Genomic DNA, 22,182 nt, shown 5'->3' on the forward strand with positions numbered 1-22,182 from the left:
GGTTCACATGGAGTTTAAGTGGCTTTAGAAGCATTTTCAGTAAATCATGTCCCTTTCTAGACCAGAGTTTCTCAACTTCAGCAGTACTGACATGTTGGGCTCGATAGTCCTCTGTTGCTGGGGGCTGTCCTGCACATTGTAGGATGCTTACCAGCATCCCGGGCCTCTACCCACTAGATGCCAATACCACTCCCCTCCCTGCTTGTGACAAACAAAAACGTCTCCGGACATTGCCGAATGTCCCAGATGGTGGGGGACAGCTAAATCATCCCAAGTTGTTCTAGATCTAAGAGGCACTTGGAGCTCTCAGACCACACATATTTGAGTGCCCTCTCTGTGACAGGCACAGGACAAGGGCTAGGAATACTGGAGCGCACGAGACAGGTAAAATCCAGCTCTTTAAGAGTTACTAGGGGAGACTGGCTATACGCTAAAAAACAAACTTAAAAATTTCAGATGGAGGAAAAGGCTCTGAGAGAAACAGAGTGATGTGACAGAGAACAATTTGTGTGAGTGGTTGGCTTGGCAGGTGGTCATCGGTTCAGACTGGGTGGTCAAGGAGGGTTCACCAGGGAAGTATTCTTTGAGCTGAGACCTGAATGATGGAGGAACTATGTGTGGAGCAGAATAGAGAGAACAGAAATAAATCCATGCCTATATAGTCAATTGATCTTCGACAGGGTACCAAGAATACACAATGGGGAAAGGATAGTTTCTTCAACAAATGATGCTGGGAAAACTGGATATCCACATGCAAAAGAATGAAATTGGACCCTTACCTTACACAATACACAAAAGTCAACTCAAAATGGATTAAACATAGGACCTGAAACTGTAAAACTCCTTGAAGAAAACACAGGGGGAAAGCTCCATAACATTTGTGTTGGCAGTGATTTCATGGATATGACCCCAAAAGCACAGGCAACAAAACAAAAATAGATGTGTGGGATTACATCAAACTAATAAGCTTTGGTACAATCAACAAAGGACACGACAGAATGAAAAGGCAACCTACAGAATGGGAGAAAATATTTTCAAACCATGTGTCTGATAAGGTGTTAATTTCCAAAATCTATAAAGAACTCCTATAGCTCAATAGCAAAGAAATGAATAACCTGATTTTAAAAAAAAAGAAATTAAAAAAAAATTTATTTATTTGGCTGCACTGGATCTTAGTTGCAGCACACAGGGATCTTCATTGCTGCGTGCAAGATCTTCGTTGTGGCATGCGGGATCTTTAGCTGCAACAAGCAAAGTCTTAGTTGCAGCATGTGGGATCTAGTTCCCTGACCAGGGATTGAACCCAGGCCCCCTGCATTGTGAGCATAGAGTCTTTAGCCACTGGACCACCAGGGAAGTCTCGCGAACAACCTGATTTTAAAATGGCCTAAAGGGACTTCCCTGGTGGTGCACTGGTTAAGGATCCACCTGCCAATGCAGGGGACACAGGTTCAATCCCTGGTCCGGGAAGATCCCACATGCCGTGGAGCAACTAAGTCCGGTGCCACAACTACTGAAGCCCGTGCACCTAGAGCCCGTGCTCAGCAACAAGAGAAGCCACCGCAGTGAGATGCCCATGTACCACAAGGAAGAGTAGCCCTAGAGAAAGCTGGCGCACAGCAACAAAGACCCAGTGCAGCCAAAAAAAAAAAAAAAAAGAGTACAGTACTGGATACTGTACACAAATATTTAAGAGGGTAGATCTCATGTTGTGTTCTTACTCCGATAAAATAAAAAAGAAGGAACCATGTGAAGATGTGGGACAGAATGTTCTGTAAGAGAACACGTGTGGAAGCTCTAAAGAGGGAGTAAGGTTAGTGCGCCGAGGAGCAGAGCACAGACCAGCGAGGCTGAAGTGAGTGAGGGGCCTGGGGAAGAGCTGGGCTCAGAGGTGGCCGGGCCACACAGAGTACGTGGTGGGAGGTCTGCATGGAAGGCACTGGAGAGCTTCGGCCAGGATGACACACTCTGCTTTGCGTTTTAAAGCCACCCCTGCTGGAGGGCATTACGCTGAGTGAAATAAGTCAGACAGAAAGATAAATCCCATGTGATATCATTTATGTGTGGAATCTAAAAAATACAATGAACTAGTGAATAAAGCAGAAAAGAAGCAGACTCACAGATAGAGGGAATGTACCAGTGGGGAGAGGGAAGGGGGGAGGGGCAAGATAGGAGTAGGGAAAAAAAGGAGGGGTTATTATGGGATTATATGAAATCATTTGCGTGAAACTTTTTTTTTTGGTTTTTGTGGTACACGGACCTCTCACTGTTGTGGCCTCTCCCGTTGCGGAGCACAGGCTCAGCAGCCATGGCTCACGGGCCCAGCCACTCCGCGGCATGTGGGATCTTCCCGGACCGGGGCACGAACCCGCGTCCCCTGCATCGGCAGGCGGACTCTCAACCACTGCGCCACCAGGGAAGCCCCTGCGTGAAACTTTTGAAACTTGTAAAGCACTAGAGAATTTAAAGAATCCTTCATTCAATTAAACAAAGAAAGAAAGAAAGAAAAAAAAAAAGCCATTTCCCTGGCTGCGGGGTGGAGGACCACGAGGGCACATGTGGGAGCAGCTCAGATTACATATGAAAAGGGAACTAGAAGGCCCGGACCCCAATCCAGAGGGTGCGAGTGCTCCCAGACTCACGAAGCCTGGCTGGGACAGAGGCCAGGCTGTGGCAGTTCCAGAACAGAGCGAGGGCTTGGAGCACCAGATTCCTGGAAAATGGGGGGCGTTCCTGGAGAAATGACTGTTCGTTAAGCTTTGTAGCTTGAACGTGTTCTTAAATGTCTGCTTTCCTGCGCCCCATTTTTCCATATCCCTTTAATGATTCTTTTCCTTAACTACTGGTTTTTCTGCTTGCTATTTACTTATTTTTTTTATCTTTTTGCGGTACGCGGGCCTCTCACTGCTGTGGCCTCTCCTGTTGCAGAGCACAGGCTCCGGACGCGCAGGCTCAGCGGCCGTGGCTCACGGGCCCAGCCGCTCCGCGGCATGTGGGATCTTCCCGGACCGGGGCACGAACCCGCGTCCCCCGCATCGGCAGGCGGACTCTCAACCGCTGCGCCACCAGGGAAGCCCTCTGCTTGCCATTTTATAGCAGACCTGGAACCATCGGAACAAGCTTCTCAACCTGACCCCTGCACCGACCCAGGAAGGTTTGCACATCCCTCCCCAAGGGCGCGGAGTAAAGGTGGTGACTTACCTCGGCGCACCGTGTGAGGGCTCGGGCCGGCGGAATTGTGCGTGGGGCCCACAGCGAGCTGATGGGAGCCGGCAGTGGCCTGGGCCTGACTTTGGCCGGCGGCCGCCTGACTGCTGTTCCTCCCGGGTGCAGGTGCAGCCGCAGGGTCCTTGGGCTTTGGAGGACTAAGGGAAGCAGAAGCCAAGTTAGATGTCAGGCATTCCCAGCTAGAAAAGCTAAACATGCTGTAAAAGATCAGATTCCAGCTAGAGGTCTCACTGCAGCGGGCAAGGGGATCTGAAATTTTAAATAGCTCACACTGGGTCTGCGAAGCTAATATTTGGTGCCACAAAGGACCACATATTTTATGAGATTCATGGCATCAGACTATCTTCCAACTACTTTGCCACTTAAATATCATGATAGAGGCCATTTCAAGTCCTAGTGTGCTTGCACTTAAATTGGGCAATTTTTAAAAACATGAAAGGGTTCTGGACTTCAAAATAATGCGATTTTGTCCTATACATTGCACAAAACTAAGCAAATGCGATAGCAAAATACTAACACTACTCTAAATTACAAAGTGCTCAATTATTAGCAATAATTTGGACTTCAGGAAAGAGAAACTCTGAAAGGCTAAATGATTGCTCAGGGTCCAGAGTTGGTTAGTACTAGGGTAGGGATCGGAACTCAGGCTTCCCAATTCCTGCTCAGAACTTTTTATACTGAACTTTATAGCTACAATTTGTCAAGGTCACCAAAGAGTAAATGGCATTAGTGAGATGTATATAAAAATATCTACAGAGCAAAAGAAACAAAGAGCAAATTGATAACCGACATTCTATTTGTCCTTCTGCAGTGAAGGCTAATTATTGTCTTAAATAATATATTTAGCCTTGATTAAACAAATTGAACTCTACAGGTAAATGAAAATGTGTAAGAGTTTGCTGAGACTTTTTTTTCTCCAAGAAAAAGATTTAAGCCCAAACGAATACTTATGTGTGGTAGCAGTTACGGAAAGACCAACGTGGAGCTTACGACGTGCACATGAAGCACTAGGGAGTTTGAAGCCGTAGATATTTTTAACCAAAAAAGTGGATTTCCTCAAATTATGCGGGTCGAAAGGTATTCGGGAATGCACAAAGAGTTCAGCTGTAAGGATTTAAGGAGATGCCGATCTCCTAAGCAGCTAGCTTCACACAGCACGAGGCACTCTCTCTCCACCCAAAGAAGAAGAGGTGAGGGAGCTCTCCCAAGGCAAAGTCACCTCTGGGCGGAAAAAAAGTACACGATTAACAGGCCGTCCTTGTTTTGTCATTTATTTTACTTTATATATAAGCATTTAGTGCTTTATAGGTGGCCAAGGTAGACCAAATGCAATAAAAATGTTAGCACGTACTAGAGGGGCTCATCTTTTACGGCAGCTGCCAGTTCTGAAAGACCCGAGATTACCACCTGAAGTGGGCTCAGGTGGTCATCTGCCTGGGTCAGAGTGGAGAACTGAATTTGTGCAAATTAAACAAAGGTCTCAACTTCAAAGGTATTTTCCCTTAAAGATGCTATATATTCTTAGTCCACTCCAGGTGGTTAATCAAAAGGTGAAGCAACAGAAGAGCTTTTTAAGGAAACCTATCATCATATTCTCTACCTTGTACTCATGTATCACCTGCCCTACAAGACTGAAAGCCAGGGGGCTGGGGGATGCTCAGCATAGCAGAGACAGCACATATGATTCAGTGCTCAGTTATTCAGTAAATCTGCTTGGGTGGATGGATGGATGGATGAACGGATGAGTGAGTGAATGCCAGGAATATGATAACTTCACGAACTTGTTGCATTCAAATGTTTACGAGTCAGCATATACTGAATGACAACAAGCAAATGGTACACGAACAACGAGTACACACCAAACAGGGAAGAGAGGCTTATAAGACTGCTAGACACCTATCGGCTTCTGGCTTCCAGCCCCAAAGCAGTAATGGTAAAGAATGCAAACAAATGTTGCTTTCTTTTGAAAACAGGAAAGGAAGCAAGCAATTTGCAGTCTTTTTTTCCACCCTTTGCCAACTGGAGGGGTGAAGGCACAGCCGGTTCACTCCGTGCCTAGTGATCCTTGGGGCATGGAGGCCATGCCCGCAGGCCAGTGCCTGCAAGAAGGCTGGGGTGTCTGGCACCCACTGCCAGCAGATGCTGGCCTCCTTACCTGCTGTCGCCCGGGCTGGGCCCCTGCTCCAGTATGCCAGCAGAGGAGGGGACAGTCCCACCCCCTGTGCTGCTTTCGGCCCTAGAGCTCTGGGGAGGGGGCTCTGGGCCCGCTGGAGCCAAGGTGCTGCCATCTGTGGGCGGGAGTGGTGGCTGGAAAGCAGGGGATATGTGCTTTCTATTTAGGGTGCCACCCCGCCGGTGAGCCTGGAAGTCCATAAGCTTCACACCAAAGCTACACAGAGAGAAGAAACAGTCAACAACACACCATGCAAGCCGACTACTGACACAGAAGCCCATCGGTCCTCACGTGTAAAACCCCACACGCAGGGACAGCCACCCAAGTTGCCCAGCATGCGAAGAAGCGGCAAGGACCAGATTAATGGTCACTCCCGTTACCCAGGCAAGCAACCCAAGTGGGCTTTAAACTTGGACCTGGTACTCATCGATGCCCTTTCTCAAAGTGGGTATGAGGATCTGAAAGCGAACGGGCAGGCTTCATCTTGAGTAAGTGACATCATGTTTGTGTTTTTATTTCCATAGTACAATGTACAAGGCGATTATCTCGAACCTGTGTGTTTGGGCACCCAGGTGGAAGCTGAGTGCAGATGTGCCACCAGTGGCAACGTAAGGCTGTCACATCGCACTGCCTCTTCAGCTGAGATGTACAAACACTGGTCTGTGCGTATGCAAAGAATGTATCTGAAAGGATGTGTAGGAATGGAAAAATAGTTGCTTTGGGGAAGGGGATGGTGGTTGGAGGTTTTCACTGAAGCCCACTGGTGTATGAACTTTAACACTTTCTTCCAGTTCAAAAAATAAAGACACATGGCTCCCTGAGCTTGTGGCTACTGGGTCAGTTGTGGCGGGGGGGGGGGAAATCCATCCAGGAAGATGGCTAAGAACTGTTTATTGTGTGCTAACTAGACCCATAACAGTCCATTTTGTAACTTAAAATACATAAAGGCTAATTCTGTGGAGGACAGAGTTTGTTATCAGGAAGCACTTCCAAATGTGGGAATGTGGGTTCAGAGAAGTGACAGAATAGAAAAGTAAAGCTTTTTCCTTTGCTATGGTTTTGTTTTGTTTTTTTTTTTGTTTGTTTTTTTAAAAAGGCAAAACAAAAAACAGACCACACTATAAGACTGGGCAATTAGAATAAGAGCTCGCTGTTTAGTTTTAATGTTAAACTATTTTCAGTAACATTATTGCATGTATGCGAGAAAAGCACATGACTTCTAACTCAGCATTATTGGTGAACACAGTGGCACTTCAGCACACGTGTCGGATAGATTGGCATCTGAAGGCAAAGATCACAAATAGCCTTAATAACCTTTGAAAATCCCACAAATCACCCAAGGAGCCTAGCAATAGAGACTAGTACTGTCTCTCACTAAGTCCAACACAGACTTTTTTTTTGATTCCAGAATTGGCAAACACTGAGGCTTCTGTGGTTGGCTTCCAATGAGGGGCCAGGTTATACTAAGAATATGTGTCTTCAAACACCAACTCGTACATGTCACTGTGAGGGGTGGATTGTTCTCACATTCACTCCTGGACAGACGCCCACAATACTTAACTTTTTTTTTTCCTTTTTCTCTCTTTTTCCCCAATCAAGTACATTTAGGTGAATTTGTAACATGTGTGTGATGTTACTGCGTAGGGCTTATCAGAGACCACCAAGTAAAGCTTGAATGCGTCAGGTATGATTGTTAACTGACAAGCTACACACCTCCTTTGGGGTCAGATTAATGTTTGGAATGGACTAAAGCAGAATTTCTGAAACTAGCTGGACTCTAACAGGCCCGGGTGCAGGCCACGCCCCAATGGCAAGTCCCCTGAGGCAGGACCAGGGACGGCGGGCCCACCGACTCCTCTCCGAGCCATCTACCGCCGGTGTGAAAGTCAATAGCTCTGCACACACCTCTCCTTCTTCAGCAGGTCCCCCTCCATCACTGCCATGCTGGCAGGCCGCTTCCTCTCCAGGGTCCCCAAGTCGACAGAGTCATTTCCAGTGTGGGATGAGTGATTGGAATTTGGGGTGGTGAGAGGTACGAATGCTTCTGATACATTAAATTCCACCTCTGCCAGAAGAAAGAAACAAGTGTATATGAGACACAGGGCACAGGGGTTGAGGGAGCTTGAGAACACCCCACCGGAATAGGAGCCTCATTCTTCCATCCACAAGCCCTCACTATTTCACAGGTGGAAGCCCTGGGCACTCTCACCTTCTTAAAGGACAGTTGACCAAACCAGGGTGGCGGGTAAAATAAGAAAACCAGAAATAGGGGAGGGGGTATGATTCAGAATCCAAGTCACACAACTCCCCTGCTTTCCTTTTTGTTAAAAAAAAAAATCATGGAATACAGAAGAGGAATGTGAGCATGGGTTATACTTATTTGAATCATAAAAAATAAGATATTTACAGCTTGATATTAAATAGAAATAAAAGGCAACATCAATTCCATACTGCCTATAGCAGATTTTGAAGACTCATTTTCTCAAAGGAAATCTTGGACAGAATGACAATATTCATTCATCCATCACACATTTACTGCACAACCTTACACGAGTGGGGCGTGATTCTTGATGGCGGAAGTCAGTGGTAAAGAAAAGATGAGCGTGTCGTGGCCTCATGGAACTTACACGCCAGAGGATGACAGCAGGGCTGTTCTGGGCAAAGCTGGGGTGGGAGGTCCAGACTCCCAGCACTTGCCCAGCCAGTACCCGCAAAGGGAGCCACGGAACCTCTGAGGATCCCTGCATATTCAGTGTCACCTCTTCTATAACGCAACCCCTGGCACTTCGTGCCCAGCATGAGCTGTCAACTCATTCCCCATCCATCTTCCTTCTAATGTGCCATGTGTTACAATTTCTCTGATGATGAAGCCTCCTTCTCCAGTGACCAAGCTCCTCCAGGGAAGACAGCATGTCTTACCAGCAAACATGTGCGCCTAGGGAGTGTTCAGTATACACTGGCTGAATGAATGACTCCATGTTAAGTGAAACAAAGTGAAATACACAACAATGTGGTTACTGCTTTGTCAAAATATGAATGCAAACAGACTAAAAAGAAAGGTGAAAAAGTGAAGCCAATTATGTCATCATGAAGGGATTACTGCTTCTTTAAAATGATTTTTTATACTATTGTTGTATATTATTGTGCTTTTGGAGCCAGTGAACTCGGAGCTGCAGTTACCTTCGGGGAAGAACCAGCTGGCATGCTGAATGATGGGTTCAATGACAGCAACCACGTGGACGGATGTGGCCGCCGCCATTTCGGCTAGTGTCCTGCAAAGGAAGTTCACAAAGTTAAAACACCTCCCCCCTAGGCAGCCTCTGAGTTCTGCAGGTTGAGTCAGGGCAATTCAATTTTTTATATCTAAAGGATAAAACATTTAAGTACGAATGCAAAAATTAAATGCACAAGGCCCTGGCCTAGGGGTGTGGCAGTGATCACCCAGGAAGAGAAAGGGCCCTGACTCGGCTCTCGCTTCTTCGTCTGTGTTGTGATGACAGCTAGGTGTCGGTCAGTGACCAACAGTGTGTCAGAATGCTGGTTTTCAGTTGTTTGGGGACAGGCTTGCATTTACCCACTGGCACAGCCCTGCCCCTGGGAGTCATCTTCTAAGTCTCCAGATCGCCCCAAACCCACTCCACCCAGAATGCGGCCAAGCGTGTGCGGTGTTTCAGGGTGCCCCTTTTCATCAGAAGACCTGGGCCCCCGCATTTACACACATTATCAAGGCTGTCACGCACGCACGTGGACTGGTCCCAAGATGCATGTTCAGAAGTTGACTGTGTCCGAATGCCCAGGGCCCACAAGGAAGCAAATAAAGAAGAATCGTTGTTCCTGCTGTTGAGGGCCTCACATCCAGTTCAGAGTCAGAACACGGGAAAGCGGACAAGCTGCAAGGGCCTGACATTTACAGAGCACCTACCACGTTCAGAGCCTCAGATCCCTGCCTGCGTTTAATTTTTACAACATGGGGACTGTTCTGAGGCCTTATAAGTGAAGACACTGAATCCCTGATAGGCTGGACCCCACACCTGACTGCCCCAAACCTATCTCCTCCCTCATTTCATCACTCTGACCTCTCTTTCCATTGGGGAGAACATTTTCACCCCAATTTCCAACCAGGTGAAAGTCCTAGCTCCTTTTAAATTCCAGCTTAACATGAAAGCTCTGCCTGTAAATTACCCTCCCCACCTGTTCACACTTCCCTCTGAGCACCTGGATTCTAATCCCTCTCGTACCTTCGAACTGGGGAGGAACGGTTCATTCGTGTTCTTTGCAAATTTTTCTTTTTGAGGAGGTACTGTTTGTTGGTTTCAAGACCTTTTTATACATCTGGATATTTTTTGAGGAAGTCCTAGTTTGTGAATTGCTATTTACTTAAAGGAGGTTTCTGACTTAGGGAAGTTTCTAGGTGTTACAGAGCTAAATCTATTTGTTTCCAGAACTGATTTTATGTCTATAAAATTCATTTATATCCCAAAAGCTAATAAATATTTACCTGCCGTGTTTGTTTATTTATTTATTTTTTAACCTGCCATATTTATGACATCACTCGTTATATTTACCTCTTTGGTTTTCCTGGAATTTATTTGCTATAAGATGTGACGTACTATGTAGTTAGCTTTTATATCCACTTATCTTTCATTTGCTTTATGACATTGGGTCTTTGTAAAGAATCTTATAAATACTTTCTGAAACAAGAGTGAGCATACATGAGGGAATGAATGAGTTAAAAATAGAAAGATTTTGATTCAGAAAGTCCCTGCATTTTTTGATGGAAATTTGAACCGCTCATGATTTTACAAAGCTGAACAGCAGTGACGGGGGGCAGGGAAGGGTGGTGAAGCTTAAGGACAGACTCTGTGGGCCCCACCATTTCCCTGCTGTGCAACCTTAAGCAAATTATTCGTCCTCTCTAAGCCTCAGCAGCCTCATCTGCAAAAGTGAGGACAAAAGCACCAACTCCAAAAGATAACTTGTGAGGATTAAATGGGTCATCATAATGCCACCAAACAGAGCAGACAACAACGTGAGTGATCTCCCAGACGCTTTCTAGCTGACCTCCCTGAGCCCTCTCCTCCAGTCAGTCTACAGCTCTCAATGGCAACAAGTTATCTTTCTAAATGCAATTCGATCAAGTCATTCTTCTGCTGAGAAATTCTGATGCTCCCTTTCCCCCCATGACACGTAAAATAAGTTCCTAACATCTCAGAAAGATACGTTGAGGCCCCTCCTAACCCAGCTCCAGCTCCATAAACCTCAGCCACAGCCTCATGGCCCCTGTGCTCAAGTTACAAGAGACCACGTGACTACGCCCCCCCCCCCCCCCCCCCGCGGAAACCATTCATCTCATCCTTCAGCCCCTCAAGTGCCATCGCCTCCTGAACTTCTCAACCTGAGCTGTGTTCCTCCTTTCTAACCCCTGTGATACACAGACGTGTATGCGGAGCTTATCACTGCACTATAGCCGTCCACCTGCCTGGCTGCCCAGGACTGGGGCCCCTTGAGGACTGGGACAAGGTCTCCTACACCTTTGTGTGACCAGCGTCTGGGACAGGACCCAGCTCACAGCAGTGCTCCGAGAAAGTCAGTTAAAGGGAAAGATCAACTTCAGAAGTGAGTTACATGTCTGTTGTTCCCATCAGGTGGAAAGAAGTTAAAATAATAGGATATGGGAAATGATTACTCACCCTTCATTTTTGGCCCATAACAAGTTAGGGCCTAACACGATTGCAATGTTGCTGGGAGTCATTTTATTAATGTCACTGGTCTGAGCAAGCTTTGCAAGGAACTTGATTAAATACCTATGGAACAGAAGAGAAGGGGGAGAGCATCTACTCTGAAATACTTGGAGGAATAGTATCTCCCTGCCCGGGGTGGGGCTCAGCCCCAGACTGCTCAGGTGCTAACTGCAGGGTGTTAAATGACTAAATCCACATCGGGCTCGGGTTAAGCGTGTGTTCTTTGTTTCATGGAACAGATAGTTTAGGGCTTGAAAGGTGAAAACAGATCAAACGTAAACCTCAAAGATTCGATCTCTATATGCTGTGTATTTCTAATCCGTTTCTCCTTTATGCCCTATCTATCTACCCCGAAACAGATTATACTATGATTAACAATGGGATCAATGCTTTTAATACAAACATAATAAAAAAATAGAAGTATAGGTATATTGCTTAAAAGAAACTGCATTTGAAAATGCTTTAGGCTGTAATTATGAAGATATCCAATCTATCATACAGATATACTCTCTAATGTACAAGAACAGCACTATAAAAGCAAAAAATTAAGGACAACCCAACTATCTACCAATAGGGCGCTGATTAAATAAATTACAACATAGGCACACAGTGGAGTACTATGCAGTCATAAAAAAGCAAGAAGTACTGATAAGGACAAACCTACAAGATGTATATTAAGCAAAGAAAGCAAGGAGGAGAATGATATATATAATATACATTACCATTTGGTTTTTTAAAAAAGTGAAAGCTCTGAGAGAAAGAAATGTTTGTACATATGTATGTGTATATATGTATTTGATTCTATATGTATCAACCCTTGCTGACAGGATATATAAGAAACTGAAAACATAGGTTGTGTCTCAGGAGAGGAAGTCGGGTGGCTGGGAGAGAGGAAGAGGAGAGAGATTTTTTCCACTGTACATCTTTGAGCTTTGAACCGTGGGAATGTCCTCCCTATTCAAAAAACAATTGGTAAAAATTTTAATGAGTAAATTAAACACAATAAAAGGCTAAATCCCAAAGTAAAAGAACTGTAATTCAGTTTCCACCATAAGACACTAAATAGGCTAAGAGTATCTGCGATTCCAAGCTGGGTGTGTTAAATGAATCAAATAAGGAATATTATAAATATCAATGCACTCATAAGGCAAAATTGAGAGTTAAGATATTAAAAGAGAATGTTTAGCTTAGCTTAGTGACAGGACCTAAGACTGAAATTAACGGTCGAGTGGCATACCAGAAATTTCACCAGTAAAGTATTTGTCATTTTGGACCAAATCCTCTCACAACATTTTCTTTGGTTTTAAATGATTTTGTTACCTGGGGCTACCTTTTATCCTTCTCTCTATGCTTCTTCAAAGTTTATATTTTAAGTCAAAGGGAAAACGGAGGTTAAATCCTAGAAATTTATTCCATGGTAAAATTTCCTAAAAACATAGTCATTCCATAAACGAATACATAATCTGCATTTCTTGAAATTTTATTTAGTAGGATTTGTGCTCTGCTTAAAATAAATTATGTTGCATATATGAAAGATATTACAGAAAGTACAGCTATTGTTTAATTTTTGCCTTTTAGATACTGGACAATTTAGACTCCAAATCCAACGTACTGTCAGTCAACCTTCCCACAAGAATTTTTTCCCCCAAAAGCTGCAACGATAAGATGATCAGGCAACTTACCTATTAATGCCAGACACAATCAACGTGCTTCAGATGCATCACAGGAATATACATCAAATCCCATTCCCAGCAAACCCGAGTGACTCTCCAGAGCATTTTTTGGATGTGCCAAACATGCTTGAATTAAATGGCCTCTCTGCTGTGGATTAAACCATTCTTCACTGTAGCTTGGTGGCTTAATTTGCAGAATGCCAATCATACATACCTAAAGTTAACAAAATTTTGTGGTGGCAACTTCTGACATGTTCTCCATAAATCCTGAAGTTTTTTGTCTTGATCTTGTACACTGAAAAAAAATTTATTCATAACCATTTATTAATACTCATTTTAGGAATACCTGTGTTCATCTGCTATATTAACAGCAATGCCTCTACTGACAGAGAAAGCACCGCTGGAGAACAGCACAGCGGGAGTTCCCTGGTGGTCCAGTGGATCAGACTTGGCACTTTCACTGCCATGGCCCGGGTTCAAGCCTTGGTCAGGGAACTGAGATCCCATAAGCTGCATGGTGCAGCCAAAATTAAAAAAAATAAATAAATTTTTTAAGGCCCATTTTTGGGGAAAGAAATTTGGAGTCAAATACTAACTAACATACTCTGAGCAGTTAGTCAGCCTTGCCAAGACTCAGCCTCCTGATGTGCCAAACTGGGGATAAGAATGTTAATTCTGCCAAGTGACCGTGAAGCTTCAGAGGCAGAACAAGGAGAAACCACCTAGACCAACCATGGCACACAGGAGACATCCTGAAAATTCTGTCTAGAAAATGTGTGTATTCACGTACAGCCTCGGGGAGCCAGCTCCCAGCACCCAGACCCCTGGGTCTCTCCCTGCTCTCAGTCGGTTCAAAGGCTCCAGGCCAAGAAGCCCTGTCTGTTGTGAAGCAACCGCAGGAGGTCTTCTGCTGTACAGTTTCAATGTGCAAGCTTCCACAGGCCCAAAGAGCCTGCAAAGCAGAGTCAACTCTGCCCACCAGCAGGACAGAGCGTTCGAAGTTGCCCACACGACACGCCTTTGGACTTAAAACCTCCTCCACAACTGAACCAGCCTTCAGAGCTTCGGGTAGGGGTTAAACATGATTATACTTTAGAAGCTAGTTGACCTGTCACCGGGAGGGGATGACAGTTCTCAAGTGTAGAAACAACACACCAGTGGACGGATACCTTCCTTTACAGCTTATTTCCTCACAGGATGAGTTTGGGAGTCTCAGAACAGAGAGAAGAGTCAAGGCCTAGGAAGAGCGAAGGAGCCCACCCAATAAGAGACCCTAGAACCCCGACCTGACACTGAGGGCAGCTTCCATTCCTTCAGCCCCACAAACACGGGCACTCATGGCAGGCCGCACCCTGGGCTGGGTTCCAAGGACACAACCAGACCAAGAACTTACTCTGACTTTAAAATCCTCACCACCTACCAGGGACAAAGTCTCTCACTCCACAGCTACGGAGAAAAGCTCAGATGCCTGGTTCAAGTGACGACACAAAGCTCATCGGAGCACACAGCTTATTTGATGGGAATGGGTGACTGCGTCTGAAGATGGGGGGAGGAGTGGGAGGGCAGGGGAGGTGTGTTCCTCTTCCCTTACAGGTGAGGCATTAGGTACCTCTGAGTGAAAACCGGGCGGGACAAGTTGACAAGGAGGTGGGCTGGTCAGCTGGAGAGAAACCTCTAGAACTTTTGCAACAAGACCGCCTTGCCTAAACCAACTGCTTCCAGGCAGACGGAAGCTGGGAATGGAGGGGAAGGGATAAACAACAGGAACTCCAGCTTTGGGGCAGAGAGTTCTGGGTCTGAATTCCAGCTCTGCCAATTATCTGACTCCATTCCTCCCCCAGCCTCAGTTTCCTCATCTGTAAAAGGAGAATAACAACAACTTCTGCCTGTTATGTCATCAATTATGGGCTACAGGAAGTAATGGGCATAAGGATTACTACGGTACTCAGCACTGAGTAAGTGCTCAGTAAACATCAACTATTGTTACTGATATGGTAACATTATATTATTACACAGCTGAGTTCCCACACAGCTCTAAATACACTATTTTAATGTTATTATTATTTTTTTAAATAAATTTATTTATTTATTTATTTTTGGCTGTGTTGGGTCTTTGCTGCTGCACGTGGGCTTTTCTCTAGTTGCGGCGAGCGGGGGCTACTCCTCGTTGCGGTGCGTGGGCTTCTCATTGCGGTGGCTCCTCTTGTTGCGGAGCACGGGCTCTAGGCGTATGGGCTTCAGTAGTTGCAGCACGCGGGCTCTGCAGTTGTGGCGCACGGGCTTAGTTGCTCCGCTTCCCAGACCAGGGCTCGAACCCATGTCCCCTGCACTGGCAGGTGGATTCTCAACCACTGTGCCACCAGGGAAGCCCTTTAATGTTATTTTTATGATCCCCAAGGGTAAGATGATTTACAAAGGGGACAGAGTATTGCATCGTTTCCTTTAGCTTTTTAAACTAGGTGTTCTTTAAACTTACCTTGCAACTTGTGTCCATTCTTCATACAAATTAAAAGTCATCAAAGGTTCAGGCAGTTCCCGTAAATAGGACTTTAAAGCACCTGAAATGATTAACACCCTCTTTGAGTACGACAAGGGGCAAGGCCGGAACTCTCAGGATATATTATTTTGCAAATTGAAATGATCTCAACTATAACCATTCACAATGTATAGAATAAATCATGAATTGGCAGGAGTGGTTAGAGAATGAAATGCTCATAAAACAATTTCCATCCCTTGTAAAATATATTGAGAGATCAATAGAAAATAAAATTAGTTTCAAAGCTATCTTCTTAATAAGACATCATCTCTCTAGGCAGATGGAGATCTGGGGTAAAAGGGAAGAAAATAAAAGCATGCCTCTAAACATTTGGATTATAAGCTACCTTCACCTTTACTTAATAATCAGGAAAACAAAACAAAACCCCCAAAACAGGAATAGAAAAGATATGTATGTGTAAGTGTATGCACACATGCTTTTCAGTTTTATTTGTCATTTCAGTTTTGTCACTTAAACTTATAAGAAGACCACTTAATTTTAACTGTCACTTAATATTGGCTTTTTCTTTTGTTTTTTTTTTGTGGCACACGGGCCTCTCACTGTTGTGGCCTCTCTGGTTGTGGAGCACAGGCTCTGGACGCACAGGCCCAGCAGCCATGGCCCACGGGCCCAGCCACTCCGCGGCATGTGGGATCCTCCCGGACCGGGGCACGAACCCGCGTACCCTGCATCGACAGGCGGACTCCCAACCAGTGCGCCACCAGGGAAGCCCTTAATATTGGCTTTTTAACTGATGACCTGTTACCACCTTGAGGGCGCCTCCTTGGAGCTCACCTGCTACAGCATGGGGGTCTGAGTAGAACTCATCCAGGTGAGAAGTAGAACAGTCTAAAGCAGCTTTCAGTTTCTTTAACTTGGAGGCCCCAGCCCCAATTCGGAAAAGGCCCTAAAGACAATGAAAAGCTGTTAGTATCAAGTTCAAGTTGTGAGCCTTACATTGAGTGGCAGTAAAAATCTGATGGAAGAGCCTTCCACCCACCCCGCACCCCCAGCTCCAGCACAGCTTGTCCAGGAGAGCTGCAGGGCTGTCAGGAGGAGTAAAGAGGGCTAAGCCTGTAGCCCGGGCAGAGTGTCAGGCAGAGAGCAGACCATTTTTAATCAGTGCTAGCTCGTGCCCTGCCCCATTGCCAAAATAACCATGCCTGTCAGGAATCTATTTAAAAGCAATATTTCATACTTCCACCAGGTTGATCACCATGGATTTTCTAAACTTAGGAATATTTTTTAAAAGCTGAAGTCTCAAGAAAAATTGTTAGGCTTGCCTACTGGTCACTTTCACTGCCCTAAATGTTACTTGGAGAAAAACCCATGAAAGGTCAACCAAGGGAGCAGGCCTTATGGAGACATTGGGCCAGCACTTCTAAGACTTGGGCTTTTAGCAACATTAATCTAGGCAGAGTTTCCCAACCTCAGCAGTACTGACATTTTGGGCCAGATAATTCTTTGTTCTGAGGCTGTGTCCCGTGCACTGAAGGATGCTTAGAAGCATCCCTGGTGTCTACCCGCTGGACACGCAGTAGCAACTCCTCCCCCCTGCTCCCCAGGTTGTGACAATCAAAAATGTCTGCAGCCCTTGCCAAACGCTTCCCGGAGGCAGTGAAACTGGCCTTGGATGAGAAGCACTGATCTAGGCTCTCAGGAGCTGGGGTCACATTGATGGGGTCAGGGTGCGGGGGAGTAACTAGAAGCAAATGCAAGGAAGCTTCCCCAGGGGGTTTCTTGATCTGGGTGCCGATTACATGGGTGAGTTCAGATGGTGAAAATGTATCAGGCTGTTCACTTATGATACATGCACTTTTCTATGTGTACATTACACTTCAATACTAAGCTTCCAAAAGGAAAGTGTGTTTTGATTCTAGCTCTGCCCCAGCATGAATTCCTTGTGTGCTGAATTCCTTGTCTACACAAGAAGAGTAATGAGACCTGCCCTGCTTGGTTCATGGGGTTTTCTGGGTAAGGATTCCACAAAATAAAGTATGTAAATGCCCCTCCCACTTCCACCCCACTACATAGTGCTACACAAATATAAAATTCGTGTTATTAGGAACTAAAGCTCACGGGAGCTCTGGTTCTATAGTACCTCATGAAATTCATTTTCACAAATCACAACCACAGTGTAAAATGAAATAATCAAATGGGACCCAAAAGAAAAAGGCAGAGTGTACTGCGGGTAGGCAAGGTAAATACTGCTCTGTGATACCTCTGTTTCATTTAGGGTCTACCATGGCAACACGGACAGGGTCTCAGTGTGAAGTGTGGTCACGGTGAGCGCGGTTGGAGAGCCACCGGTCCGAAGAGGCCGGCCGGGGCGGCGGGGACTCACCTCCTCCTTCATGCCCGTCTCCAGGAGCAGCATGACGCAGGCCTCGAGGGGCAGCGCGATCTCGCGCCCGCTCCGCTTCAGGTGTTCTTCCAAAGGCGTCCCGAAGGCGGGCTTCTCTGCCCACTTATCTAGAGCAGCAGACCGTTCAGTAAGACACTCGACAACCTCACGGCATTTCCAAGTTAATTCCTCCCCCAGACCACTGAAGGGGATTTTTATTTTTTTAAAGCCCGTAGCCAAGGATTTGGAAAGGGGGAAGCATCTATTCTCTTCGCTTTTGTCATTTCCCATTTACTAGGGTACAAAATGTGTGCCAGGCTGGGGAGGTGACCAGTGGGTCAGCGCCCTGGCGCGCCCACGTGGCACCCAATGCAAGATGCCCAGTGGAAGCTGCGATGGTGCTTCTGGCCCAGCATCACACCCGCATTTACCCGAGACGGGTGGGCTGCCTTGAGCTAAAACCAATGGTCCACCTGAGCACACTGTTTTCACTGAAATTTATCTAGCCATGCAAAGTATAACTGGTCTTCTGCCTAGAGGACGAGAAATAGACTCCTTCCATTAAAAAAGGAAATAATTTCTTAAAAATTTAAACACAGGCCAAGCATTGTCATAGGCCCTGGAGAGGGCCCATGCCAACCCCTATTAGAGGTGACATCTCCAGGACATGCAGCACTTCTAGTGCCATATCCCCAAACAGTCCAAGATTCTGAGTAGGAGAGAATGCAGCCCCAAGGCAGCTGAGGCTGGAGGCTGTGCCGACAGCAGCAAAGCAATACTACATACTATTTTCCAGTCATATGCTCTGCTTCATTCCACAAAAGATTTGAGGCAGCTTAGCAAAAAGACATACAATAAAGCAGGAAACAGAAACAGGCATTTAGGACATGGATGTATTGAAGGAGAGTAAGAAGGGTGTGGCTGGGCCCAGCCTGCCTGGCGGGGTGCAGAGATCCAGCACTGACTGAGAAGCACACAGAAGCCAAAGAGGGCAAACCAGTTGGTGGAAAATACTCCACTGGGGAAGCGTGGTTCTTTCCAGCGACAGGAAGAGCTCACGTCCCTCTCAGCCTGTGGACATGTGTCCTTCAGCCACTCTGATATTCGAATCCTGGATTCCAGGCAGGCAGCGTTACCCTAGCGTGGCTCTGACACTGCCCTATACGTGAGAGCAGGTGGGGCCCATCACAGGAAGGAAAGTGAGATCCCACAAACCCGCAGACCTGGGTGCTTGTGAAAAGTCAAAACTTGATGGAAAGAGCAAGTAGGGTAAAGGTTAAAGGAAGGGGTGTGGGGGTGGAAGGCAGTGGCCACTCTCAGAACTGTCCGGAGGCCCCTCGTCCCTGGCTTCAGCCCCGGACCGGGTCAGTGGAATTCCGAACACAAGAAGCATCCAAGGGCCTGGCCCTTCTCAGAAGACAGAGCTCTGGGACAGTCCTCTTAAAGGCCAGATCTTACCTTGAATACTTTCTCCCTTTTATCTAAAGCAATGATTCTCAACACAGGCAGAAAAGGGCCAGCTGACCCTTCGCCTGGGCAGATACATCAGAATCACCCAGGGGAGTTCTGCAAACGACTCCTGCCATCACCTCCCCATGCCCGACCCTACTATGCTGAGAGGAGGGCACAATCCAGACTCCTGCTGGAACTTTCTAGCAAACCCTGGACAGGGTGTCCCTCCCCCACCTCGGTGTAATGTTGGCAGAGGGTGGATGTGAGAGCCGCTGACCTAGAGGCCACTCCGGAGGCAAACTCCACCGCAGGGGCTGCCCCTCAAACCACAGACCTCTGACATGCGAGGCCCTGCAGCAGGCACCCGAAGTTCACAGAGGCCCCCCGCCCCTGGGATGAGAGCCGTCGAAGTGTGAAGAAAACACAAGACACACAGGCAAACGCACAACAGCAATTAACAAGACAAGACATGTTTGCTAAGCCATGGCAGAAAAATGGTATAGACTAGGGTCGCAAACACAATCGTCTGCAGGGGCCGGATGGGCACCGGAGGTGTGAGGTCGGGGTGGGGAGGGCGTGGTCTGCCAAGACACAGCAGCTGCTTCTCAGTGCCAGAGCAATGTCACCACGCGGGAAAGCAGATCCAGCACCACCAGGCCCTCTGGACTTTCAAGAGAAGCCAGAAGTTAGCACTGTTATGTGAAAAGAGTCTGATTTTTAAATGATGGCAATTAGTCTTTTAAATATTTATTTATTTTGAATTGAGATATGGCTGTTTGCGACTTCTGGTGTAGACCATAAATGCTAGAGTGATTCAGGAGACGTTAAGTGTTCACTGTTGGCTTCAGTTGTCAGAGAAGGCTTCTCAAAGAAGGGGAGCTTGGCGAAGGTCTTAGAAGATGGACAGGAATTAAATAGCCGAGGAGGACTTAGGCTGAGAAAAGACCAGGGATCCTGAGTCTGGGGATGGACACTTTATTCCGCACTTGTGCACCGGGCGACGGGGGCGCGGAGTAGAGTGGGACAGTGAGAATGAAGAGGAGGGCACAGCAGAGGGAAAAATGCACAGAACCTGGCGAGAGGGTATCAGAAAAGAAGGAAAAGATGGCTCCAAGGTTTGAAACCTGGATTGTCTGGAGAAAGGAGGTACCAAGGAGACGAGAGGGGAGCAAAGGCCAGCTGGTATGGGGGAAGCATCAGTTTTGCTTCTTGAGATACGGTGAGTTTAAGGTGACAGCCAGTCATCAAAGGGAACTGACGCTGAGGCTGCGAGGATAGAGATGCAGGTGTCAGTGGAGGCCACCAAAATGAGGGGATTTTGAGAGAAAAGGTGGGAGGGAGGGAGAAGAACACAGGAGAAAGGACTGGATCTCAGGAAAGGCTTGACTTCTGAGGTGGGGACAGACATGAAGGAAACACAGCCTCAACAATGACAGAAAACCATCGAGTGAAACGAGGGGAAAAAATTGACAAGGAAGAGACGGCTCGAGCCACGTCGAATGCCAGAATCTAACAATCAGAATCATCCACCCATTGGGACTTGCAATGTTTCCTTGTCTGTTTGTTTTAATAGCAGAGTGATTGGGAGTAGAAACCAGACTGCAAAGTGTTAGGGGTGGGGAGGCGGTTAGAAAGCGGAGGTGGCCGACGGAGAAGAACCTCCCGGGAAAACGAAGGAGAATGTGATGAAATGGGGCATCACGCTGAGGACAGGCAGGTACCGAACTGAGGCCAGCCGACCGAGAGTGAGACCAGGGTGCACAGGGGCACGGGGCAGAGGGTCATGTTTTTTTTTTTTTTTTCCTACCGTAAGGACACTCTGAGTCTTTCTGAAAGCAGAGAAGAAGGAAGAGGAAGACAGAACTAAGACGAGAGGCAGATTTGAGGACAGGCAGAGGTGAAAAGGGTTGAATTCCAAGGCTTGGGTGAAGGCGGCAGCCTTAGAGAGAAGGAAGAACCTCATTTCCTTCACTGGCTGCTCCCCCGCACACACCAGCTTCCCTTGTTCCATCCTAAACCTCTTCCCTGCCCCTGCCTATTCCCCATGACTTTCTGACAAACTTCTCTAGGGAAAATAGCCTTGGGTAAAAATAGAATGGGAGTTTTAAAAAAGGGGGCGCGGCGCTGCTTAAATCTTCTCTTTTTTGTGCCCGTTAGTCAACCTTTCCAAACCAGGCTTAAAGCCATTCAAAGGCTAGGATGATGATGTTTACTGTTTTGTCCTGTGCAGGGCCCCGCACACAGAAGGTACCCCATTAATACAGGCTCCCAGTGCTCTGACCTGGGCCAGCAAGAGTCGGCCCCTTGCGAGGCCGACTGTTTGCCAGCAGCTTCATTCCTTTGCACTCTGACTCAACCCCATTACCCACTCTGGAAAGCAAGGGCAGCTCGTCCTCTGAAGACTGGCCCAGCAAATCAGAGCCACTACACTCAAGATGGCTAAAGATCTGGCTAAGGGGTCAGTCAAGACATAGCATTTTCTTTTCTTTTTTTTTTTGGTCGCGCCGTGTGGCTTGCAGGATCTTAGTTCCCCGAGCAGGGATCAAACCCGCGCCCCCTGCAGTGGAAGGGCAGAGTCTTAACCAGTGGACCGCCAGGGAAGTCCTAAATAGAATTTTCTGATTCCAAAATCTAAGGACTTTCAGGCACAAAGTCACACCCTGTTGGGATCGCCTGCAATTTAGGGGAGGAGGAGTGGTATTCTTGAGGGGCCAGAGTGTACGCACAGACATAACCAGCCCCATATACACACGCTCAGTCTCTTTCACAATCATAGAGTCATCGCACTCAGCACCTGGCTTGATCCTCTTTCAGCTTGAGACCAGTGGTTCTGTCGGGGGCACCTGAGTTCCAAATGTCAGGACTATACCATAAGCAAAAGAGTATAACAGGTCCAAAGGTGACAGAGGAATGTCTGATCACTTACTGATCTCTGCTGATAGATGCTCTGATGGCAAATCAGAGAGAATTAGAATCAAAAGAGTTAATGTTCAGTTTAAAACTAAACATCAAAGGAAAGTTTGGTCCACTAGTAA

At 46.6% G+C, this 22,182-nt stretch overlaps 1 protein-coding gene across 8 annotated transcripts in view; it reads right to left on the reverse strand.

Annotated features, from left to right (window-relative positions):
- ARHGAP17 (Rho GTPase activating protein 17) overlaps positions 1-22,182 on the reverse strand; it is an 89,259-nt gene that overhangs the window by 12,393 nt on the left and 54,684 nt on the right. For 4 of the 8 annotated variants that reach the window (XR_010836594.1, XR_009331000.2, XM_059036960.2 and 1 more), the window contains exons 10-18: positions 17,696-17,823; positions 16,147-16,258; positions 15,292-15,373; positions 13,030-13,110; positions 11,092-11,205; positions 8,582-8,673; positions 7,307-7,466; positions 5,384-5,617; positions 3,202-3,365 (exon numbers count right to left, since the gene is read on the reverse strand). Coding sequence is in view for 4 of the 8 variants with exons in the window: in XM_059036960.2 (XP_058892943.1) it covers positions 3,202-3,365; positions 5,384-5,617; positions 7,307-7,466; positions 8,582-8,673; positions 11,092-11,205; positions 13,030-13,110; positions 15,292-15,373; positions 16,147-16,258; positions 17,696-17,823 (1,167 nt within the window). In the remaining 4 variants the exon portion in view is untranslated. The remainder of the gene's footprint in view (positions 1-3,201; positions 3,366-5,383; positions 5,618-7,306; positions 7,467-8,581; positions 8,674-11,091; positions 11,206-13,029; positions 13,111-15,291; positions 15,374-16,146; positions 16,259-17,695; positions 17,824-22,182) is intronic. The other 4 variants (XR_010836595.1, XR_010836596.1, XM_067013597.1 and 1 more) reach the window with 1 other exon arrangement.

This window comes from Kogia breviceps, chromosome 14 (genome assembly GCF_026419965.1).
Source record: "Kogia breviceps isolate mKogBre1 chromosome 14, mKogBre1 haplotype 1, whole genome shotgun sequence".
In the NCBI taxonomy this organism is placed as follows: Eukaryota; Metazoa; Chordata; class Mammalia; order Artiodactyla; family Physeteridae; genus Kogia; species Kogia breviceps.